Raw genomic sequence first — 26,956 nt, forward strand, 5'->3', positions numbered from 1 at the left:
ACCATCTCCAACTCTGAAAAACAACCAAGTCGTTAGGTGTACACTTGATTTCTATTAAAATATCTCAAACAGATGCTAAAAATGCACAGGGAATTATGGGAACCAAATACCTACTCACAGACAAAACACATCTTAAATTCAATTCCCAGTCTGTTCGTTGTTTGTAAAAGACAGCTCTGTAATAGGCACAGTCAATAAAGCATATTCAGGTATAAAAACTAACAACAAACTTTAAGAAAATATTCACAATCCATGTTTTGCTGGTCTTTTAAAAACAGTTCTCTCTTTAATTTAGCGGTTCAAGTGAGTCATAATAACCTTCAGTGTAAATAAATATACCAAACGCACTGTTAACGACATACAAGTCTGTCAACAATGACTACTGCCCCACACAAATCTACCCAGTGCTGAAAAGCGAAGCCACAGGTTGATTCCACTAAAAGCAATAACAGTTGTTCAATGCCTGTTACAAGAACAATTCCGAAAGAAAGAATTGTTATAAAAATACTGGAGAGATTTATATTGTGAATTAAAAAAAAAAAAAAAAAGTTCTTCGATTCTGCAGTTTACATTTCTTTGAAAAACACAACATAGCTAACGCAGGACTTTGGTGTCTGCCTTGTAGACCTGCTTTTGGGAGTACAAAACAGGAGGTTCACACGTAACCTCACCTATTTTAGCATCAAATATATGCAAGGTTACAATATTTTATTACACAATATCAGTGCAAGTTTGAGCCAAGTCTTTTCTGCTATCTTTAATACTAATTCTGTAGCAACTATTAAAGTAGTTAACCACGGGTATTTCATGGTGAGGTTTATTTCTGCAACAACTTACTCTGCCCAGGATTGTCATGATTCTCTCTCAACTCTCTTCTTTATTCCAGTGAGTATCTAAACAACCATGGTATTTGTCCAGAACCAACCCTTTTTGGTCTAGCTTGTAAACGAGCTCTTCCATGACCTCTTCTTTACGTACATACATGCTTTCAAATTTTCTCTTCATAGCAAATAAAGATACATTTAGCTACCCACTTTCATCCTATCACCCTATTTACCCATTCTTGAAAAGCTCTATTAAATCGTTGACGTATTCGCTAGGATAATTTTCAGTGCCCATCACCAAAGCCTTCAGAGACCTTCAAGCCCAACCACATCCAGCACCTCGTAAGAGAAAAGTTGCCGCCTGCCATGAAGACTATCCAGGAGCTCTTATTTGGAAACCGAGGGCAAAATTCTTACCATGGAGAAATAATGTTTTTGTAACAAGTGAAAACTTTGTACCATAAGGTGAGGAGAACCAGGAATCCAGCTCCCCAAATTACTGCCAGAATATATGAAGTATAAATGAAGCAGTAGAGATAAAGGATTATTATTATATTCCCTATTGTTATATACAAGAGTCTCTGAAAAGATTCCTATCACTGCTACAATGGGATATAAAAATGTTATTTCTAATCTCATTGATTTAAAGTATATTTCAATTTCCCTATGAGATAAATTTGCCGAGGCCCACAGGGGCAAGCCGTAGGAAACGCTTTGTATGTAGCAGAACACAAGGCAGGCGTTCCTCAGAAAGCCATCTTCCGTCGTTACCTTCTCTCCCTGGCCTCCTGCATAGTGGCACAATAACTTCAGAGGGGCACAGCAGCTCTCTGAGAGGGATGACCAACCATCCACTGCGATCAAGCTCAGCACACCTCCAACACTGAACATTCTCATCTATTAAAATCAGCAAGCTTTTCTCTAGACCATTTGTCCAACTGTGCTGCCTTGTGTGTGCTGGTTTTGATCACTTCTATTTTCTATTATAGAAGATAGATCCCCTATTACTGTTCATACATCCCCTAATATTGTGTAAGGACCCAAATTAGAAGTTTGTGATTTTTTTTTTCTCATATCCACAGCCATAGCATGATGAGAAAAGGAAGAGGGGAGGAAGCCTTCTCCTGCTTTTTTAAGCAATTAACGGATTATACCTGAACCCATGGCCACTCTTCTATAGAGGACACATATTAGAAATTGAATGCAAAATAACAATTAAACGAATGCAGAGCTTCTGACAGATTAGACTCAAAAGATCAGAACTTCTCTAAATCAAGAATGTTTCTGCAGCTACGAGCACCCACACAAAAGCAGTGGGGAGCCTGTTCTGTACCAACATGAAGGGATTTAGCTAACCCCTCTGAAACATCTAAACCAGTTTAGGAACCACATTCCACAGTATAGGTTAAAAGACTATGATTTTCAGGAAAATCTACCAAGCAAACTAAATTAATGGAATGCATGCCAGGTTCTAGAGTTCTCATTTGCTTTTTCAGATTCAGAGGTGACAGTCAAGATGTATTTGCACAGTTAGTGACTGCAAATGAAGTTATTTCTTCATAAAACTAGAAATTCTGGGTGGGGAGAAGAAGGAATGGGTAGGAAGAGAGGGGCAAGGCTACTGCTCATGAAGCATGTGATTATCAGGTATCAAGCAACTTCCTTTTAACCTCTGGACAGACTTGTGGTCCATGAAACACAACTAGTAGGTGAACTTAGCATTTCAGCATCACACAAACTGACTGCCAAAAAAAGAAAACTGGCAACAAATAAAAAAAAAAATGACGGACAGACACATGCAACTCCACGTTATATTTCTCCTGCTTGTAAGATGCTTAAACATTCTGAAAAAAAAAAGGAGAGGGGAAAAAAAAATTTCTAGGTATTTGATTAGTTCTTCTGCAGTAACAAACAATAGAAATCTGTCATTTCATTCTCCACTATTTAAAACGACTCATCTGTTTCCCTTCACCTGTAATTGTACAGGTTTGTAGCAACATCCCACAACTAAAAGAAACTGTATTTTCTCCCCTAAAATACCAGGCACAAGTACTGTTTTTCATATAGCTCCATTCCGGCAACCAGGTTTCCATAGTATCAAGAGACTAAAAAAAGCCAACAGGCTTCGGAGAAATTAATTTTAATATAAAGTCTTCTGGAAATCTCCAAACTATACCTTAAAAACGACATTTATTTATATGGTGTTATTCGTCTTAATATCTAACCTCTACACTTAAGAGCTAGAAATGGAGGAGTTGTATTATTCTTGTATTATTTGATCGGAGGACGGACAGATGTCTGCCAAGAGTGAAGACTGTCCATAGCTGCGCTCTGTGTGATACACTGGATGGCTTCTAGGTGGCCAAGAATTGGCTACTTACAATAAGCAGCTTATCTGTACACAAATTTGCTATTTTAAGAGGATTTTGTAGCAGGAAGTCAGGGAAATATTGGTCAAAAAGCTCCCCATGGATAGCTCCACAGTCAGTCCCATGAGCTCTGGCAGAATCCTTCAGGGTAGGAACGTTAGCAAACTTCCCTTAAAAATACTGTGGCATCTCGGTCAAAATGCCCCCAAACTGATAACGGAGAACTGAACGGACACAGAGCTAGTTCTGACTGTTGCTGCCATTATCACCCAAATTCCTTCCAAATCCTCCTCTCAAAAAAGTGTAAAAATCAGTTCTCAGTATCAAATCGGTACTTGTTCCATTTCTGGGAAATCAGATAAATACCACTATTTTCTCCTGCACCTTGGGATTACAAGCCCAGTACGCACCTCATGTAGAATCAAGACTAAAGGAAAACACTTCCCAGTTTCGCTCACAGCCTGGTTTTGTATGTCTGACAGCAGCAAAGTGATTTCATTTTTTTGTCTGCTTTTCAGTCTTATTTTAGAGCATATTATTTGCTTAGGCGTGAATAACTGAGGCACTTGTAAGAACCAAATTCTTTTTTGTCTGCCCATTTCCATCTATGCCGCAAAGGTAACAGTCTTATTAGTGTATTTTTAGAACTAAACAAGATTGGTCCATCTTTATGATCACACTGAGCACATTTGGAATGCCAACCACTTCCTACAGGGTGGAGGCTGCATTGAAACAGACAAAAAGAACAACTCAAAATAGTTGTCATTTTTCTACAGTGCTTTTGTGCAGATCCAAAGCACTTTGAAGGAACAATAATTTCACTCAGCTGCCATCACTTCCTAAAAACATAAATTAAAAAAAAACCCAACAAAGCCAAACCCTCACTCACGGAGTTTAAGTGGAAAGCAAGCAAAATACTTTTCCATCAAGCGAAAAATTAATCCAGACTGTTCAACACTTGGACCAGAGCTGCTCTTTTTCCAAGACCCCATTGTCCCACTTCTCCAGCATATCTGTAGTTATGCTTAAGCAGAAGAATTTCAAAACCGAAAGAGGAAGAAAGTTTCCTTTGGACTCTGACAACTTTCATTTTAAGAGGAGCCAGGGGTAAGCCTTGTGCTTAACAGATATCATGTACAGATGTCACCAAGAGGATGAGTTAACTGGTAAACAGAAATTACCTTTTTCCTCTAATGGTTGGTTGAATTGAGCTACGCATCAATTAAATATACAGATTTTAAAATACTGGTACCTAGCCTTGACTTGCAAGATTTGCAGGTCAGTGAGAGCCCTGCTCCCCTTGCAATAACGAGGTACACACATACACACTTTCACTATTTATTACATATATATATATCACATATCCCTATATTTATGGGCTGAAACATTGCACTAGTACTGCAGTTTTGGTCAATCTCTCATCATTAAAAAGATGCCAAAAACCCAACCAGACGCTGTCTAGGAACAGAACAGCCCAGAGCGTGCCGCAGCGAGCCCGGCTGTTCTGCTGAGCGTGCAAAAGCGGAGGCTCACCGCATGGGCACGAGGAGCAGCCAAATTGGCAACAAAAACACCCTCATGCAAGATCGAGAACTAAAAGTGGACCTCAGCCTTTTGGTCTGCCAAAAAGCCTAAGCGTGAGAGGTAAGGACAGCATACAAAAATGTAAGAATGTTGTTGTTTTTCTCCTTTTTTCCTCCTACACACAATATTAGGGGGGCTCAGTTCATTTTTGAGAGAGAAAAAATATCGTGGTCCCCATGTAGCTGCCTGAAAAAAAAAAAGTTTAGATTTATATCTGATGGCAGAAGCTAGCAGGGTTCACACTAGAAATAAGACAAAACTCAGCCACAGGGTAACTAATGAAGATTACCTAAGGATGGGAAGATTTCTCTATTGCTGAAAGGATTTAAATCAGTAACAGATGGCTTTGTAAAACCACTAATTCATCCAGCCATTGGACACAAATTTAAGACATAACATTGCTATGGCTGCCAAAAATACTCATAATGACTATACAATAAAAGTTACAACAACAAAGTTAAAAGTTTCCTTTCCAGATCAGTTTTGAAGTTTGTATAAAGTGTTTACTGGAATAAACCAAAAATCTAACCTATTGCTAAATATGAATCTAAAGTTACTCTGTGTGTATGTGGGTATTTAAAAAAAAAAAAGATATTCCAGATATTTTATATGTCTCCCTAAATGCTTATTGCTACTTCTCACATACAGCCAGAGGACAGATATTTTTATCTAATGCAATGAGAAAATAATGCTGTTTGTAGTAAAAGTATGTTTATTTTCCACCTATCACTACTTAAAGAAAAGTTTGTACCAGTAAATTCTGTAAGTTCTCGAAGATAAAGAAATACAGGCAGTTATACCACAGATCATTTTGCATGTTTTAGTAGAAGTACAAACTGAACTATTCTGCAGAAAAATGATGAGGTTTCTTCTATTACCATCTCTGGTTTTGAGCCTCAAAAAAAAAAGAAAAAATTTAAGGTTTTATTTCTTTTTCTTTTCTTTCTTTCTTTTTTTTTAATGGATAACACACTGGTTTTATCTATTTTACATTTTAACTGGAACGTAAATAAGCAGCCATCCTATTCTGAAGACAATAACATTTCCATCTATCTGGAGAAATAATATGGCGCAACAATGCAAACTCCAATGCCTCATTTAGAGAAAAAATGCATTATTCTGGCAAAATATTGCAGAATTAGTTTCACTTCTAAGTATTGATATTACAACATTATTGTTTGGTATGAGATGCCCTGTGGTAGATGAAAAATCCTCGCACATCACATCAAACACCACCTGCAAATCAGCTGCATGCTCATGGGTACAACAATAACAAATAGTTAATAATCCACTGGTTTTTAATTCAGTAAGATAGTCTATATTGTATTATGCTAAAAACAAAAAAAAAATGTTCAGAGATAAAAAAACCTCTTCCACGTCAATGGATCTCTTTATTTAAAGATGGTTATACTTGCATACGTCATCAAGGCAAGTCTCAAAAGAAAACACAACCCAAAACACCAAGAACTCCAACTCAGCCTGTAAGGCAGCACTCAGTAGTCTTCAACGGTTCCTCTATGTTTAGTTTGACTACTACACTCAACAAAGGTAACGAAGGCTTAGGCTCATAATGATTATCCATACAGAAGAGATTTGGAGTCAGAGCTAACACATTGCTTTCTTGCAAATATTTCAAGTAATAACTCAAACCAGCTGACGGTTTGGTGTTTTTTCTGATCGAGCATTTACAAACTTGATCAGGTGTACTACAGAAATCCAGTCACTCAGGTGAATTAACAATGACCTGCAACGGCTTTAGATTTGGTATATGCATTAATGACGGTTGCAGCTTTTTAAATCCCCTTCTAAGGGGGGGATTTTTAGGTTGGATAGCACTTGCGCTAACGTTACCTTCACATTTATCCGTCTTTTAACTTGGGCAGATATCAAGATTCAAGAAAACATCAACTAAAAAAGTGAGAAATAGCAAACAGAGCAAGCTATACAATCTCTCTCAGTTGTAACAACCAAGTCACACCCATACTCCATTATGATTGTTTGTCAAAGCTAAGAAAAATCATGTGAACTGGCAACTGTTGAATGGCTTAGGAAAATTCACATACAATGACAGCTGTCTCTGTCTGTTCCAGCTCTAGAACTACATTTTATTTGTCCTCTATTACAGTTTTTTTTTCAAAAAAAAAAAAATATGACTGGGTTTGAATCAGGGAGAAAAAAAAAAAATATTGTCAGAAATTCCAATTAAGTCTGTGAACACTATTTCCACAGGCAATTTCAACGTTAGTCTCTGAAGTCTCATGTTAAAATTAATTGTACAGGTTGGACAGATCAGTATCATGTGGCTTTTCACAAAAATTGCAAACTGAATAAAAACTCAGTCAGATGAAACTACGCCAGCCCTGTTCCTGCTAATACCTATTCTGTTTACCTGCTGAAGCAAGACAACACCTTTTCTTCCTTTTCTGTAGAGATCTTTTGTTTGTTCTGCTTAACATGCATCATCTTCAACACTGAACTACTTCAGTACGCTCAGTAGCTGTTGTTGAAGTTTTACCCCATTCAGAAGATCCAGAGACCATAATTACACATGAAGACATGATGCCTTCTTTTCACCTACCCTCATGCTTCCAAAAAAAAAGGATCCATCTTCCTGTCAAACCTGTCTTTCCACAGCAAGGAGGTTCCCCTTATGTCCATAACCCCAAGCCACCAAACCACCTCGAGCAAGAGCAAAACATCTGTTCTCCCCTTGCCTTCTGCCAAACTGGACTCGCACGTCCCTAAAGCCTGATGCTTCCAGCAAGTGTTATAAATGCAACTAATTAGGCTCCTAGTTGCCCATTTACTCTTTTATTATTCATACGACATTTATGATAAATGCATTATATTGCTTACAAACTGTTGAGGTGGCACTTACACACAGCAGCATGAACTTCAGAGTCATGGGAGAAATCATTTAACGGTCAGACAGGCTAACTACACCAGTTACAACCACCACTCGCTGTACACTGCATTTAACTCTTCTCGGTTCAACACAAGAAATAAAGCAGCTTGGCATTCCCAGAAGTGCAGGTGGACCAGTCATTGATATTTCAACAGTAGAACCTTCTGCATCAGTGTAAATATCTTCAAAGATGGCTTTCCACAGCTAGAGGGTATCGTGCACTGCACATAGAATCATAGAATGGTTTGTGTTGGAAGGGACCTTCAAAGGTCATCTAGTCCAACCCCCTTGCAAGGAGCAGGGACATCCCCAACTAGATCAGGTTGCCCAGAGCCTCATCCAACCTGGCCTTGAAGGTTTCCAGATGCAGTTCATAAACCAGAAACACCACCCTGCCTTTCTCCAGCAGAAAAGTCTTCCACGACAGCAAAGTTGTGGTTTCTCAGGATGACCACATCCTCTTAATTAAGTTGCAAAATTCTGAACAGAATAACCCCAATGAACACAGATCACACAGAAACGGAGTTGATTTGCATGTAACAACTGCTTCTTTAAGAATTCATTACAGATACGTAATCCATTTGTAGAGTATGGATTCATGGCCTGATTCAGCAATGCATGTGCACGTTTAACTGCTCTTCTAAGCTAAGGCTCGGAGTAAATTGTCTGGACAATTAATTACAATTCATCTTTCATTTGCCAGAAAACCAGTAAAGCATTGTGTGGAACCAGTTACCCAGACTCCTTGCATCCCTTCAGAGATCTTTAAAAAAAATCCATAGGCATAGTTATCCTTCTGTAATCCTCTCCATTAAATTACACATTTATCCACCATCAAACCTATCTGTGAAATCAGCCAGTACAGATTATTCATGCTTCCTATAGATTAAAAGCCTAACAAGAAATCAACTTCTAAAAATAAAGCATTGTCAAAAAAAAAAACCAACCCTCACTTAATGTCAGTAATCATAGTTTTGAAAGCATCCCTGCACAGAGTATGTATCAGTACAATCTGTAAGCCATCGTTTTCATCGTTTGCTAAATGCTTGTTCTCAAGTAAAGAGACAGTAAGAAAATGTACTTTCAAGGCACGGACAAAAATGCACAGCTATCTACTTCAGAAGTCTGCAAAGCCTGTTCTTTCATTGTTACAACGTGAAGAACCGGTGCAACTATTTAAATTCAGTCACCATGGGAGTTCAAGGCACACAACAAATAAAAGCTGTATATTATATCCTCTCCCAGATGCAAAGGTCAGCTCTGCCGAAATAAATGCTGTAGCAACAATAAATACTTCAAGAAAACACATAAGCGCTTTAGAAGAAAAAAATAAAATAAAATAAAATGAAATTTTAGATCTAACAGGTAAGATTTGGTCGATCCATCCGGAAAGACCTATTTTCAAATATCTACTTTCAGGGAACCACTGCATCATTTTGTTGGTCATGAAAAGGTTGTGAGTGGAGGAGGAAGAAAATCCCAAATCATGATTTTGTTGCAAACTGCCCAGTAACACTAAAAAGGAGCACCAACGATTTCAACAAAACCCAAAATACCAACCAAAAAATCCTCCAAAGTAAAACGTGAAGACATTTTTTTTTGTATGAATGGAGTATTTAAATATACTCTTTTTATTAAGTAATTTGTACTGCAATAGCATCCATTGCTTATTTTTTATATGACTGCATTTACAGTGCACTGTTGGAAATATTTAATTCCAAGCCAAAGTAAATTGCTTTACTCTCCATGGTTTCTAAACAGCTTTAGACCACTGATCTTTCTGACTGCAGAAATAATTGCATAAAAAGTCATTAATTGTGGTGACTCTGTAAAAATATTTAGAAGATCACAGAACTGACAGCCTACAAGAAATATTGAAGTTAATCTAAATTTCAATTCAATAATGCAAAGGAGAATAAAAACTCCCAAGTATCTCTGATAGCGCATTCCCAAACAACAACCACAAAAACCAAACAGAAAATTCCCAGCCCACGTGAACATTGTGCTTTTTCACTGCTTTCCTAAACGTTGCACGAGATTTAAAAATAGATGAAGTACATCACTGGCGTTAGTCCACCAAACTTGCTGTTCAGAAGCATCGCACACTTTTTTTTCCAAAGTAAATTCTACAAAGGGAGCATCACTCTTTTCCCCAGCTGAGAAGGAAATTTCAGGATCTCCTACCTCGATCAAAAAGTCTCCAGTTCTCAGGCCAGCTTGCCATGCTACTCCCCCTTCATCCACAGATTCCAAGTACTGCAAAGCAGGAAAGGCTGGAGTTGGGGTGAATTCTTCAATTGGTGTGTCAGCTTTAAAAATAAATACCACATTAAAAAAAAAAAAAAAAAGTAAGTTATGAAGTGCTTGCAAATACCACTTGACTAAAGGCCTATGATGGGCCATTCTAATTGATGGTTAAAAAATGGTGGGTGCTAAAAGTAAAGAGGACTCTGCCTCAGAGGATATCAAGATGCTGGGAACAGAGTGCAATCTCTCTGCAATAGCAATCCACAGGTCTTCAATTCAGAGAGAAAAAAAACACATGCTGCTTTACTGACACAAACCAAATCAAGCTGCGTGAGGCAGTAGCTGGATTCTGAGTATTCCAGGATATTCAGTGTCAGCTCAAGGAACCCTTTTGCACGCCCAGCAAAATGCTTGTAACTCTGGCAACATCCAACTAAAAATTAATTTTGTCCTGGAGCCAGAAGAGAGCATCCGGCCAAACTGGAGAGATGAGGTGGGTGGGAAAGGATGACAAAGATCAAACTGAATTTTTCCTCTAGATTTAGATGCATAGTACAAAGATAACAGAATAAATCACTTTTTAGGAAAGGAGGCACAGCGGGCCTTGTAACAGCCCTCTCTCTCTGTGTCAAGTACACGAACAAGCTGAAAAGTCCTTGGGTCTTTCACCCGAGGTGCCCTCACTGCTACAGAGAAAATCTGGGGACAATTGTTGGGCTCACACAGAGGCAGTAACCTCTGCTCGATGCCCAGACAACTCATGGCAACGGGGTAGCTAAAAGGCAGTGGCTTTCCTAGCAGAGCCCCAAAAACATTTATTTAGCCAAAATCAGAAAAGCTTTTACAATGCTGGAAACCTATGGGGGCACTGGTTTGGGGGAGGGGGACCGGGGCGAGGCAAAAATGATGTCCCAAGGATGAAGCTACGGAATAATTTTCATGCTCAAGCAAGGCAAGGGAGAACCCATGTAAAACGAGGGGGAGCAAGAGACGGGACATACCATCATATTTTATGTTTTAAATACAAAAGGAGCGAACTGGACTGGAAGTTAAAAAGCAAAGCATTAAATAGAATGCTTTTTTTAACTCTTCAGAATGCCATCATTACAGATTTTAGGCTACAGAAGTAACATGCAGTTTAACATAGGAACAGCTTTTAAAATGAGCACGCTACAGGCCATGCAACATACGTGCAGCTTCTGAAGATATAAAAAAAGATCATATTTTCATACTAAAACTGCACCAATGTCACCTTGCAGAAGATCCACACCTATTTTAAACAAAACATCACTCTCTTGTCTATTTCTACTCGTAGACCTATTTAAACAGACTGACATTTGAAATAAAGAAGCAGGTTTTATAAGGAAAGCAGGTTTCCCACAGTTAGGTAAACTGCATAACAGAACAGATTAACGGCAAAAAATTACATACACCAACACAATGAAAATACAGACAAAACTTTCTCCCCCCAAACCGATTATACGGTGCTTCTCCTATGTAAAAATGCAAACTGCTTCAGAGAGAAGCCACTAAAATCTGCCCGAGTAGTACAGCATACAGAGAATCCTGTTGTCTAGCAACCAAGTGCACCAAGAATAATTCCTGCTTATATTCAGAGATGTACAAATTTCTTCATGCCAGTGCACATTACACACACACACACACACAGAAGCACGTACCTTTTGCCCCTCTGAGCACAAATCCAAATCCTTCATTGTCTTTTTTCTGCAGGACCACTGCCTTTTCTTCTATTATGCAGTCACTGTAGAGAGAATTCCGAGGATAGCGACCATTATTACATCCCTTCATCACCACTGTAGTAGCTGCTCCTCCAGTGTGCAGGTTCATCATCATCACAGCCCGTTAATCAAATAATATTGCGGTAAGCAAGCATGGGAAAAGATAGAACAAATCGTAGCGAGGGGAAGACAAAGACTGAGCTTAATGATAAAAGAGAACATGACAAAGCAACTTAAAGGGAACAAAAAAGGCAGAGAGGAAAAAGAAAGAAGAAGAAATCATGCATGGTGGTTTGTGTTCTATATGAATGACTGAATGAACATGTGATCATGTAATCTGTGGGCTAGCTAGGACTCTAAAAGGAAAAAAAGTAAGTGAACTGAACGACAGTATCATTAATAAACTCCTCAATCGTGGATGTACCAGATGCATCTTCTAGTGAAGCCAAAATGAAACCAACCAGAAGAAAAATGAGGCAGCATTTTAAATTTAAAGATAATAAATTATGATTTTATATTAGCTAACTAAAAGGCACAAATATGTTCTGAAAGCTATGCCTTGCATCAAAAGCCCTTTTTCAATCCTATTGAATGTTGCATGCTGCAAGAATCCCACATGATCATCTGACAGCCTACAATGCTAACAACGTGCAGCTGCCTTGGCGTCATCAGGCACAAATTTCCACAGCATCAAGAATCTGCATAATTGAAATAGTAACAAGGCATGCACAATCAGGAAAACACATTTCTAAGGAATATTTCCCGTCTTCTGAAAAGCAATTAATATTATAAAACACGGAGAGGGTGTAAAGGACTATTTATGTAAGCAGCATGTCCTTAAAGAGAAAGTAGCCTTAGGAATCTTACTGCCATTGGCTAAGAAAAAAGTAGACGGTGGATGAGGAAAATGCATAAAATCCACATTAAAATGGGACTTTTCATATACAAGGAACAATCTGTGAAAGCCTTGAATTGTTTAGTGTCGTTCATTAAACATTACGTTACTAAAAATAAACTCCAAGTAGAAAAAAAAATATTCTGAACGCTTTTTAAAGTATGAAACCATTACACAGCACAAGCTGCACGGCATTCTTCTGAATAAAGACAGTGTCAGGGGTTAAGTATTCATGAATCGCAAGCACTGCAAAACACGTTGCTAGGTTGGCTTTAAAACACCTACAAAACTATTTAGGACAGAAAGAAGTATGAGCAAGTTTTCTTTTCTTGTCTTAATTTTTAACTAGCCAACTACTGTTACCGCTGGCCTTGCACAGAATCTAGTTGCTAAAGCATTCCATGCAATAAGATATTGGATCTCTTTCAGTGCCGTTAATAATCCAGAGGGGAAGGAGCAAACTAATTAAATTAAAGGAAAATTGGTGTGACCTTTTTATTTAAAGGTCTGAGCAAAGGCAAGGATGATGCTATCAGAATACCAATGGGCAGCCTCCAAACTCCACATCTTTGTGCATCACAGACTATCCTCTTGGTGACTTTCCAACTCTGAGGGATGCAACTTCACGTTACCGCTAAAGTGATGATGTAATTACATCTTCCAAACTACAAAGTATTTAAACACCACTGAATGGAATAACACATGAATTAAATCTACCACAATGGCGACTTTCTGAGCAACAGATGATCTCCATAAGTACCAACAGCTTTTTGAAGTCTCTCAACTTACTGTTATTTACTGTTTAATTCAGACATTACCTTCTCTGACACTTAATTCCCCCGCTATGGAAAGGATAAAATAAGAACACATCTATTCCTCAAGAAAGCCAAACACACTCCTGTTCAGGGATACTGGGATGGGATGGAATACGCCACCCTTCCAGCCCATGCTGTAGCTCTGAATTGCTCCATCAACATCCTAACGTTACAGAAACTGGCTGAACGCACAAGTGAACTGGCTTATTTTCCTCAGTTCACCACTCACATTTTCGAGGTGGGGCTCCATACTTATCCACTGAAGAGTCCACAAGAAAAGTTGTCTCCAGAATTTTTCTCAATACACAGTCAAATTAATAAAACCCTTCCCTTCAAGTTTCCTTCTAAACAATCCATAGCTTAATAGCAGACAGAAGGCTGCTTTTGAGAACCTAATAATAGAAAGTGTTCGGTTCAAAAGAAACCCTTCCTCTCCCCTACTCAAATCCCACTTTCATCTCCACTCACTAAGATGAAGAATTCAGAAGCCTACTAGCTAGGCATCTCCTCAAACCTTACTCTGGTCCTTTTACTTTTGTTGACAAAACAAAAAAAAAACCTTCACCATATCATTCCTTAAAAAGCTACAGGCTGAAGGTCCAAAAGCAGTGCTCGGAAAACTTCGGATCAACTCACCTGATCAACATTAGGCATCCACACTAAAAAAAAAAAAAAAGCATCCAGGGTCCTTTCACATAAACCACCCAGTTTTATACACCAACTTAGACATTGAACTGGGAACGCTAAATTGCCAAAATTTTACAAAGTTTTGTGTTTTACATGCAACAAGGAGGGGAAAGGGAAGGGAAGGAGTAGTGCAACATGAGTGGTTGGTAACAAAAAGTACAAACTGATCTCCGTTACTTGACAAATACAGCTTACTAATAAAGTGTTTCAACCACATACTACACAAGGAAAACTGCATCACAGTCTGTAAAGCAAAAACGTAGGTTTGAAAAACCAGATAAGTAGCCATTTCTTCTAATTTACATGCTAGGAGAAGGGAACTTGCAATGACCTTATGGCATGAGCAGTTCCAAGCTGTTTAAAGCAATCACAGAAAGCAAATTGATTCTCCACACACACCCCAGTGCTGCCGAGCTAAGAACCCGCAGCAGGAAAAGGATGGAAAACAAATATACACACACAAATGAACCGAACTTGCAACCTCCGCACCGCTTCTCCCAGCAAATTCACTTTGCATCCCCTAGAGAGGTGGGCAGAGGTGGGGAAAAGAAGTCAAATCTCTGACTGTCTGCAATACTGCTCTTTGTTTGCTTTGCATGAGGGGACCTCAAAGTCAGACCCGACCTCTTCACTGAAGACACGCTGAAGGTCTGTTCACAGTCTGCTTGGTCTTGGCAGGCAAAGTGGTGCCAAATGCAAAAGTAGGTCAAAATTTATCACCCTGAGCCTTCTTGGCACTATTTCTTTCATCCTGAAGGTGATGTAAATACTCAGCAACAGAATACATATAGGGTATGGCCACCAGCGCCAAATAAAAGGGACATTACGTTACAAGCCTGTTCAGAGGTCTGAGCTCACGCAAGAGGAAGAGGCATTTCTCCACAGACGCTTTGGGTACCGTGTACGGCTTTACGTGAGGCTGAACAGCCCCTGCTGACTGTGGTAACACCAAATTTCAACAAGTAAAAGCCTCAAAGTCCATTTCTGCCCCATCTCAAAATGAAATTAAACAGCGGCCATTTCGGAGATGAGTTTTCAGAATATTACTAGCTGCGTATTATGGTAATAAAATGAGTAATTTTAAAATCAATAGCTCATTTCTTAAATAGGGCACGCATGACTTTGACTTTGGGCTGTGTAAGTCCAAGATTCATCGCGTACAAATTTAAATGCAGAATACATTCTATCAAACAGATAGAATATTTCTGCATGAAGTACAATCTTAATTATAAAAACTTCAGACTAAGAAAAAAAGTCAACCTAAAATCGCTTTTGCTCAATCCAAACACTAAATATTATTAAAAAATACTTGTTCATTGGTTCATGTAGGTTCTCTAACACTTCAAGGCTCGAGAACTGCGGAGAGCTGTTAGAATTTCCATATTTTTACACACTTACCAATGCAGAAAGGAAATAAAGAGATTTGTCCCTGGTCAGACAGACACCTGAGATTTGAACTCAGCAGTGTTATGTTCAACATAACAACCATCATTTGTGTAGAATTTTCAAGACAGCAAGAATTTCTACTTTGCTAATAGCCCATTAAGATAAAACTCGAAGAAGGAAGTAGAATTGTAAAGTCCTTTATAAAGAAAATAAAGGTGGAAGCACAGGCTCCTGATGGAGGCAAACCCATGAAACCTAGCTTCCATGTCACAACTAGAATAACTACACCCTATCGTAAAGCAGGACTTGCTCCAAAAGTTAAAATACTAAATTACAGAGATGGAAACTATCAAGACAATGAAATATGGTTAGGCAAAAGTTAAAATACTAAATTACAGAGATGGAAACTATCAAGACAATGAAATATGGTTAGGCAAGTTTGTATCGTGTGTATCATTGCTGACTTCAAACTGAAAAATAGCACGTAGAGTACATTCCACTGGAAATTATCATCATTATCTGGAACAAAAATGGCATTTGGTATATCAATCACTCCATAAGGCAGAGAAAAAATGAATTTAAATAGGAATTATTTTCCTGATTCTCTCAAATCATGCATCCTATAGAATCATAATCTAAGTTCTAACCTTTTCAGATTTAACAAACTGGCCTACAACCTCCTAAGGCAGAGAAGTTATTTAACTCAACACACATGAGATTCAAACCACCGGAGCTGCAGCCAAATGAGTAGACTTCTCAGCCCATATCCCCTTCAGTCAGATGGCTTGCTCTATCCTTCAGCGAGAAGTTATTCTCTCCAAGTACAGTTCTTTCAGTAGGCCAAGTAAATACAAATCTCCTCACAGACCTTTTTTACATCCTCTCCTGAGTACTCATGCAATTTCCATCTTTTTGAAAGATCTACTGAATTCACAGCTAGCGAAATGTTAGAAGGATCAAGTCACAGCCCAACAATAAAGGAAATTATGTTTTCTATACTTTGCCAGATGCAATAAAACAATATCTAAACCACTCCAGAAATTTATATACTATGTCTGAAAGCAGTGGCACTAATTCCTTTTGGGCTAAAACAGTCAATTCATGATGGTTACGTTCAAGCCCATAGAAATGCATTCTGTGAATCTATTTAGGAAGAGATCTTTACTGCTCATTCTGAGAGTCAATCCCTGTTAAAAGCACATAAAGAATGTTCTCTCCAAATATTTCTTTTTTAAAAAAAAAAAAAATTACCTGTCTCGATACCATACAAAATGGAAATAATGTCTAGAGTAAATCTTATTCTAAGATAAGACTTCCAGCACAAAAACTTTTGATCTCATTGCTGGAAGAGGTCAACCTTACTATTTATAGTGATCTACTGTAATAACTCCAGGAAAATTGGCTAATCCTAGTAATTAAGGCCTTTAAGGTTAATGAAGACTCGGTATGTGATTGCTCAAGTTTCCCAGGCATTGATCATCCAGCTGTAGGTCCTACAGAGGAGCTTTCACAGCTCTCAGGTAACACACGGAACAGCAATCACTTGTTAAAGAGGTATGAGCTACACCAGTGAGCGTGGTTCTTTCACAGCAAACAGGAAGATACGCAGATGGGTCCCTACCTAACCCACTTACAACCCAAACAGAAACAGCAAGACATAGTCAATAGTATATCCAAACTCACAGTAACCTCTGTAATACGGTGCCATCACACGCAGAGATTCCCTCACATGATGTCTTTCACAATGCAATATAATTTGGCTTAAGAATGTGCTTGTTCAGCAAATATATGATATAGGTTTGAAGAATAACAGGTTATTATGCTATTGAATAATTCACAACCCAGTGCTACTGCCTTTGATAGAATCTTTCCATAGTTTATTGTGATAACATCTTAAATAACCAATAAAAATTTACAGCTGTTTTGGTGAAAAATGTTTTACTTTTTTCAGAAAGTGTGTTTATTTGCTACATTTTGCCTTTTTCCACTACTCATCCTCACCTTCTGCAAGCACAATATACTCTTAGAGGAGATATTCTGTAAAAACACAACTACGTGCTCAGTCCTGCCCTGTGTCAAAAGCACAGGCACAGCACTTACTCTGCACAACTCATCAACCCTGGCAATGTAATTTCAGTCATATAAGATGAGCCTAAACGATTTTCCTTTAGAATTTATGTTGATCTGGAAGTTTATAGCAAGATGTGTTTGGGAGGAGGGCAGTAAGAAAATGTTTTCAAATAGATTGTGGACAAGTACCTCAACGTGATACTCAAGGAAGAGACAATCTGCCATCAGAACAGAAATACTGCAGAATAGTTAACTTCAAGTTGAAAAACTTATTTGGTAGCTGAAGCTAGAAGTCCCAGGAGTATAATGATGGTACAATAATTAAAATATGACAGAGAAGGGACGAACAGAATCACACAGAAGAAAAAAAAAATGCAGGGTCATTCTTTCTGCTCTTCAATATCTGACTCCAAGAGATTCTCACAGTAAGGTATCCAAGTAAAAACACTGTTTCCCTTCTTTGCAGTGTTTGACTTTCTCCTTTCTTGTCCTTATCCCCCAAAACATCAGAAGCATTTGTAAGAACCTACAGATGCCACTGTTTCTTGTTTCTTCAGACAAGGTATCAGAGCACAGGCCTATATTTTCTTCCATGTAGCTACCATACATAAAGTGAAGTTAGGCTGAAGTTGAGCTGATTCCCAAAACAATGTTTTCATCATCATGATCCAGAATTCTCACCGTACAACACTTACTGTCAAAACTGAATTACATGGATTAGAAGTTATATCTGGAGCTCACAAAGCTGCCCATCCATAAAAGCTAATACAGTTCTCAAAATACTCTTTAGCGTATTCAAAATAGTTACACTGGAGAATAAGCATTATTTCATCAGGCATTCACAACGACAGGGACTGCAAGTCCTTTTGCTATTTCACCGAAAAACAATTACAAAATCAGGGCTGCATGCGGATACGCAGTATGGAATAAAATATTTAGTACTACCTACAGATTCCGGCTTCCCAGGTGCTTTCTTACTGCAGTAAAGATACTTAAAAAAAAAAAAAACCCAAACAAATAAAACAAAACCAAAAACCAGTGAAAGAATAAAAGACTAAGACTACCACCCTTGCACTATTTTTCTCTCTGGTGTTACTTTTTGCAGCAAATAATTTCAAATTGCAATAGCAAGGACATATTCTAATTTCTCCTCAGTCAACTTTCCTCCCTGGCTGAACGGCTGACTCGGCGTAGCCACATCTTCCTCAGCTGGCTACGTTCAGGTCAAGTAAAAGAATGGGAAAAGAAGAGAGGATGCTTCAGTACTGATCCTACACGCTTCCTATATCCATAGATTTGTCTTTCACATCTCCTGTATCCGTGCTGCTTCTACAGAGTTCAGCAAACATCACGTAAACATCTTTGATCATCAGAAAAAGCAAGGCTGCATATTTTCCCTTGAGATCCATTTGCAACATGCCATAAAAGACATTTCAATATTCTCTGACTCCTCTATTGCACGAGTCTATATTGCGTTGGGAGGAAATTACAGTAAAACCTGACAGGGCATATAACTTTTCCCACTTAAAAAGGTGTTTCATTCACACTTTTAAACAAGTAATCAAGCCACCTCTATTGGATTTTCAACATCTGACACCCTTGGTAAAAAATGAACAGTTCTTCACTAAGTTATCAAAAAAAAAAAAAAAATCAGTCATGAAGTGGTTGGATAAGAATTAGGACATCAGAAAGATCGTGCTACTTTTTCTAGCCCTGTGATTGACAGTTGCCCAAAAGATTAACCATCATTACAAAGAAGCAACCTATGTTAAAGAAAGTAACAGTGCCACATACTTCAATGAATTTATGCTACAAAGAGAAATATTAAATTTTATTACACAAGTGCATAGAAGTTACATGTTTTCTTTATGCAGAATCAGGGGAAATTTCCTCTGTCTGTGTATACCAGTCCACGTTCTTCTACCCAGCCTTTAACTACACTGAATATCGTATTATTGGTGTGTAGGAAAAGGGAGTAGGTAATCTAAAGTAATATCCAGCTCAATTGATTTGGCTAGTATTACTTTTCTATTTCTCGCTGTTTTCACCTTAAGTTGGTGAAACTGTAACCGCTGAAGTAACAGATTGATACAGCAAAAGAGGAAGGCAAAGAACTTCCTGGAAACAGAAACCATCCAGTAAAAGCCTGATTTTATATTACACAGAAATCTCAGGATAGGATATGGAAAAAAAAAAAAAAAAGTCAACGGTAAGGTCAGGATCCTATATACATACATACAGGATACATACGTGCGGCTATACGCATATCCACATGTGAACACATACACACACACTATATACACACACCACAAGGAGTATATCTGGTCTTTTTAAAGAGAAATGTTACTATTCTCTTGCATCTGCGCTGGCAGGGAGAAAACAAAGCAGCACGGTGGGGTGAGGAGAGCGGTAAAGTGAGATTTAAAAAAGCACAGCTTCATTCCACCACCTTAATTCGTTTCATTTGTATTTTAAAAATAGACAATTCAAGTACCTCACATGACAAAGTAAAAACTAAACACGAAACGCTCAGGCAAGTTTCCCGGTGTAGAACAGGAGGGTTTTGTAATGCAGAGCCCTTCAAACCACTCCATACAGATGTTCCATCAATCACATCTGTATTTTGGGCTACAGCACACTCCACTTACACCTGAAACTCAGTAACAATTTTCCCTTGTAATTATCAAACATTCGAGCAATCCAAGTCTGCACTACAAAAATATTTATATTCATTGCTTACACTACGAGCCTTGAACAAACAGACTGTACAAACGCATACAAATATTTAGGTAACTAGAATATTTATTTACCTTCCTTTTAAGTTTTTATTTTTCTACTGCAAACCAGCTGCAGTTCCAGCCCCTGCTGTTGCCACGAAACCCCATGGAAATGGGAATTTTCTCCCTAAGCACCTTAACTTATAAAGTACTTACACAAAAGGAATAATAATCATAGCAGCTATTAATAACAACACTGCTTTTCTATGTAGTTTTTTTAATTAATAATTTTTGGAATGTTTTTGCTAAAGGTGGACAGTATTAGCACAGACAACCACAATGACAAGGAAAATAATGTGTTCAAGGTTGGTGAACAGGACAAATAACAAAGGTAGAACCAGGGAAGTAAACTCAGATCTGAGAGAATGATATGAGAATGTAAAACCATAACTATATAATAATAAAGATTTTTCTCTGCCGATGCAGCATCTGAGCTAAGTTCATAAAGCTCACTAATCAACCTCTGTGCTTCTCTCAGAGTTGGCATACATCAGACAGGACTTTGAACTTTTTCCTTCCTTTTTTAGAGTGTCACTGGAACATAGGCACAACCATGCCGGGCTGGACACGTCGGTCCTTGCACCCCAACGTCCTGTCCCTGCCAAAAGCAGAGAAGGGTGAACGGGATGGATGGGATTATATCCATCTGCGTCAGGATCTCCTGATTGGAGTTTCTATAACGCATTTTAGTCACACTCTCAGTTAAAAAAAAAAAAAAAAGGAAAAAAAAGTGTTTTCTTAACACTTTTTATTAACTCTTTTAAATGTGTTACAAGCTCTTCAAGGTAGCAGGTTTGACATTGCAGGTCTTTACAATTATTCAGCTCACCACACATTTCAGTATCGGAACTAGATCTGCTCACTTAGCCATTCAGAGAGTCTAAACGTACTAAAGGCTAAACATAAATAAATTATGGAACAGGGGAAAGAGACTGGTGATAACCACGAGTTTCAAATTATTTTTAAGGGACCCCTCAGGGTTTCCATCACACCCTGGAATTTATCGTCCCCTGAAGATTTATCGTCCTCTTGTCCTGCATTCCTTGGATCTAAATACACCTCTAACGGCAAGCCTGACTAAGCCTGACTGCTCGTTTCAGCTTTACAGATGTATTTCACTTAACACTCTACATTGTACAGAAGTGTACAGTGCTTTAATCATCAGTGGTAAAATTCCTGTAAAATTTTATTACACTTTGGTGTAAAAGGCAGGTTAAAAGTAATTTTCAAGATCTGTCTCAAAGCAAATTAAGTTAATACAAAGGCTTAGAGAAAAGTTTTTCTGCAAGTATTTTCCCACTTTTTTTCTTCTTCAAGAGCTTTTAAAACACAGTATAGAGTGAGAAACTTAGATTTTCCACAATTTTACTGAAAAGAAATTGAGGTGGCTTCAATTAGAATTTAATTTGCACATATCTCTTTAAAAATCCTGACTAATCGCCATAATATTTTAGTCTCATTAACGTCAAAAAGGAGGTGGCATCTCTACCTTTTTTCTGAAATATATCCTCCCCTCTCTCCACTTCTATAATTACACTAATCCCTTGAGTTATTTTAAGTTTACTCCAAATTTTGTTTACTTACCTGCAAACCAGCTTGAGAGGAGATGTCCATCTGAGCACTTTTCCTGTCTACCAGTATCGTAATTTTCAGCAATTTTGTCAAAGCATGGCCAGTTTAGCACACAACTTTGGCAGCAGTGAAAAATCACTGACTTCACAGATACCAGCTGATGAAGAGACAGAACTCTGCTTTATTTAAATTGGCAGTTACCTTTCTTAATTAAGTGAATGCTGAACTGGAATCTCTCCTTATTGCCCCCTTTTCCTTTGACCTTGAGCTATGGGTCGCTGGTTGCCCTGACGTGTAATTTCTAGAAATACGAAGCTTTGATTTTGTAAGTGCTGGAGATGTTAAAAAATTTCGGTTTATCAGCTCAACTCAATTGAGTGACTTACTTAAGATACAGAGAGTTTAATTTAAAATGTATTTCAGAACTCATTCTCTCTGAAGCGTTTACAGTAGAGGTATAAACCACCTCTCACCGAATCTGACAGCGCTACACCATCAGTCTTTGGAAATGCTAGTTTAGAGGCTCACGCCATCATCTTCTCCGTATCAGTCCTAGTTTTCCATTGTAGCAATAAACTCTTAATTCTGAGACCTGTTATCTGTGGGCACAGAGTTTTTTTTATTTCTTTTAAAAAATAGATAAATTAGAAGACACACGGGTAACGGTATTTTTCCTAAATAGGCAGTTACCACTATTTCCAAGTGCACGCATTTAACTTCACATTCACCGTTCTTCTGTTCAGAATTCTGCCATGAAATCAGTTTTTGTGAAATGCTTCTCCACTACAGCAAATCTTTTGTTGATATGTTTTAGTCTAAATTAAGCCTATGTTGGACAATACTTCTCCAGAATATGGGATGAAATTTTATGTGAGAGAGAGCAGGCCCCCCCAGCAATACCAGCAGCTACTCAATTGGTGTATCTGCCAATCGTGCAAATCTAGCATCCCCACCTGCATGCCACAGCCTCCGAGGACAGAGCTAGCATCTGTCTCTTGGCTTAGTGAAAGAATAATCGTTTCAAAAGACCTGGATAGAGAATCGCTCTATCCACCAGGTTCTTGGCATCCATCAGAAATACCAGGTATGGGACTAAGTCAAAGCAGTCTAACACACACGGGACTCCAGCTCAGAACTTCTTTATTCCAGGTGAACACCCTGGCACCAGCAGTTGCTTGCTCTTTAGCAGGTCCCTCTTTGTAGGGTCTGACCCCACCTAATCGATAAGGAAATACAACTCCAGCACATCTATTTGACAAAAGACAAAACGAGACATCCTCCTCCCATCAACCTTATGTTTTACACAATGGAAGTGATCAGCTTTAGAGCATGAAAGTCAATCCCTTTCCGACTTCTTAATAGTTTATTCTTTTAAAAGTAAAAAAAACCCCGTATGTTGCCTGCCAGTCATCCTTAGAATTTGCCTTGTAGTCCAGCTTCTGCAAATGCAACAAATATTTGCGAAAATCCAGTTGGAAAGAGGAAAAAAAACCCAAAAACCAAAAAAAACCCTGCTCCCACTGGAGGAAAGCCCACGGTGTGAGCTCAACAGTTATTTGTTCCTTTTGGCCTGCCAAAACTTAAAAATGCATCACTTACAATCAGAGGCACCATATGTCAGCTTTTGCTCATCTGGCGACTAGGTGAGAGGAAGGCAGCCAAAGGTGCAGTGGGGCAGGAATTAAGGGTCACACAGAGGAAGCTAAGTCATCGCAGTGGAGGCTAGGAGACAGGGATGTAAAACACTAATTGTTGTCAACTTATTCCTTTTCCCTGAAAACCAAACATTTTAATCTCCTCTTTTCCCCTGCTCTGTCCTTGCATCTAATTACGTGGCTCCTGTTTCTAACTAACCTGGTATCACACCCTCACAACCTTTTCCTGCTGTCCTCACCTTCTGTTATTTCCACCCCTTTTTCCTATTTTTTTTTAAAAAACTTTTCTCTATTCTAATTCAGAAAAATTCATTCCTCCCTATGCACAGGATAGAGGGTCCTGCTTTCAGTTCTGACATTTAAATCCATCCTGTCCTTCAGCATCCAGTCGGAGGAGTTGCAGAGAAAATGACGTTGAGCTTGAGGGTATCAGCTGCTGTGCTATGGCATCATCTACCAAATGACGGCCCTTGCAATCAGAACCTTCTGTACCCATAGTTACACACTTAGGTGTTCACTAGCACTAGAAGTGGATCCTTTTTTTTTTTTTTTTCAGAAAGAGCACTCTAATTTTAAATTTGGGAGGGGCCATGTTTTTTTTATTTTTTTTCAACTTTAGTTTTGGAAACTCTTGGTCGTTCTTTGCTAACACTTTCCATCTAAAAAATTTAGGCAAACCTCTAGCCCAGAAAATGTCTGACAAATTTTAATCATCAGTTGCTAAAAGCAGGATCTTACTGAAGTGCTTTAAACAAACTTCATCATTAAGGCAGCAAACAACTTAAAAATGCACTTACAAGTTCATGGAAACTCTTACCACTCACCATGATTTTGCTTTTTCCTGTAATTGTATTAGACTTTGATATTGCATCTTCATGCAATTATACTATCCATTTCAAAGAGATGCTACGGTTCAGATGCATCCACACAGACACTCTTTTTACCTCCTATCTTAGCAAAGACTTTAAATATTTTTCTGTAGTCACCAACATAAAAAGCTCAGTCATGGCAGCACACAACAGCGGGGAGGCAAAGTGCAAAGCTGTTTATTAGCAAGTGAGATCATTTTCCTGAGAAATTAAATAAGTGTAAATGAAAGACTCCACGTTTTACAGCTCTACCTGTTCCACAAAATACACAACGCCTTAATTATTGCTTAAACATAGATATAATTTTCCAGATTGTATTAAATTATATTCTTCAAGTTAATGAGGCACAAAGTATTAAAAAAGAGCTACCCTCGTCTCTCTGCCTCACACATTAAACGCAGTTCAGCGCTATCAGACTATTACACTCACAGTCAATTAATTCATTCAGAAGAGGCATCAGGCAAGCCCAACGCAGTATCTTTACAAATAAAGTAACATTCTGTAGACTTTGTTTTCCATAATTTCGTTGGCGCTGATTGTTCTCTGTGCCTAAAATAACCAAGAGTATCACGTACGCAGAGATCTGAAACCATTAAAATTTCAGCCATGTGTGATGTAACCACATCACTACATCACATGGTTGTATCCATATCTCTATTTTGCATACCTTACACTGTATGTATATTACAACCTTGAGCATACTCACATTTTCCCTACTATCTCCTGGACAAAAAAAAAATGAGCTATGTATCTATGTAAAGTTAAAACACTACTGTTTTTACTTCTTTCCACCAAAGAAAAGGAAATCAAGAGTTATGTTTAAAACCTATGCCTGCAGCTAAGAAGAACCGTAAAATCACCTTCTACTTATTACCAATGCATCAACCTCAGAATAAAGGAACAGAAATCACTAATTTATTTTTAAGAATGAACATATGCATTTTAATATCCTTACTCCAGTTCGTGCAAGAGATCAACCGAACAGAACAAACTTCACATAAAACATTAGTACAGTGGAACTGGTGCCACCCAACAGAAAACCACAAAAAAAAAGTCAGATATTTCAATACAGAAAGGCCTATTCTCCACGTAATGACACTTCTCTCAATGTTTCCCTCACTGTTCTGCAGGCCTGGGGACAACCAAAACGAAAATGTGGCAAGTAGGATATATAATAAAAAAAAAAAAAAAACCAACAACAACGGCTCTTATACATTCCTTCAATTCTTGTAAAGAACCATTTCCCAGGATTTAACAGATTGTTGCTGATGGGTGTGCACAAGCAAGCATCACTCAGCAAGCACACACACTAGATTCACCACAATGCCCAAACAGGACCCCGGCTAAGCCATAACCAGGAAAAGGTCCCTTAGATCCCTCTTACACACCTCGTGACTTGTAATGACCAGAATTCTTCAAAAAGTTGCCACCCATTTAAAATATATATTTAGATTGATGAATAATTGCATTTTTCTAGAAGGAAGACAACCTATTTATGTAAAATATCCACATGAGACCAAATCCCAAACCAGACGAAAGCTGGTTTTTTATCTTCTGCTAAAAAAAAAGTGTAATTACTGTGTAACACACCTAATGCTTAAACTGCTAAGACGGGACCATTTACATCACAACTCTGGGACAAAGACTGAGGTATTCAACAGGTAGAATCTGGGAGTTTAATAAATAAATAAATAAGCACTACACAGCGTGCTGAATTACGGAAGTAATCAGCTTCAGCTGCACCAAAGAGTCTCTCTGAGCTGCCTGGGATTAAAGTTTACACTGCTCAATCCGACAGCACGGATGACATCAACAGAGAATTGCCGGGGTATATGGCTGAGAAGAACCTCTACATTTTGCTGCGTGTTTGCCTTTCGTTACGTAAATTGGCTTTTGAGGAGTTGCTTCTGTCAGCTTCTACGCTCAGGAGACATGGATGCTGCCACCTGACTCCAGGTAAGGACATTTGGATTAATGAATTAAGCTTTTAATTAAGCTTTCTTACACATACCTCCTGGACTACACATTCAATTTTCCTCTTTTTCTTCATCCAGAAAAATACAACTGAAAACAGAAGGCAAATCAATTTGAACTTTGTGGCAACAAGCCTTTGAAAAAGGTTATTTATTATTACGTCCCCTCCTGTGAGCTTCTTAATGTTGCTCTAGCCATAGGACGTCAAGAAAAGGCACCAGGAGAACTTCTCCCATGCAGTCATTAGCACTAGTTACAGTGGTCAGGAAAAAATCTCAAAAATGTGAAAGTCGATTGTACTGTTGTGTTCCAAAGCTTCCAAAGCCAGGAAGGCAACATGATCATGTTTTCTACCAAATCAAGTTGATAGTCTTTACATAACACTCAAATTGCTCATATTACTTATGTCTCCAGAGTATAAAAACTAAGTTGCCACTTTATCATCAGTCACATCACATCTAGAAAGGTGCTAACATTTTACATTTGAAATTAAACGTAATTAATTTCACATATTTTGATTTGATAATTTATTTTTGTCTTTTGATTTTCCCGATCGAACAATTTACTGACCTGTCTTGAGAGAATTCA

General features: G+C 38.3%; 1 protein-coding gene across 2 annotated transcripts in view; it reads right to left on the minus strand.

The window, feature by feature from the left end:
- The window catches only part of SHANK2 (SH3 and multiple ankyrin repeat domains 2), a 318,926-nt gene that overhangs the window by 123,973 nt on the left and 167,997 nt on the right, over positions 1 to 26,956 (minus strand). For both annotated transcript variants that reach the window (XM_086748644.1, XM_086748645.1), the window contains 2 exons: positions 11,609 to 11,691; positions 9,867 to 9,991 (listed from right to left, as the gene is read on the minus strand). In XM_086748644.1, the coding sequence (XP_086604770.1) occupies positions 9,867 to 9,991; positions 11,609 to 11,691 (208 nt within the window). The remainder of the gene's footprint in view (positions 1 to 9,866; positions 9,992 to 11,608; positions 11,692 to 26,956) is intronic.

The sequence above is a fragment of the Chlamydotis macqueenii genome, chromosome 5 (assembly GCF_036417535.1).
Source record: "Chlamydotis macqueenii isolate bChlMac1 chromosome 5, bChlMac1.mat, whole genome shotgun sequence".
Lineage (NCBI taxonomy): Eukaryota > Metazoa > Chordata > Aves > Otidiformes > Otididae > Chlamydotis > Chlamydotis macqueenii.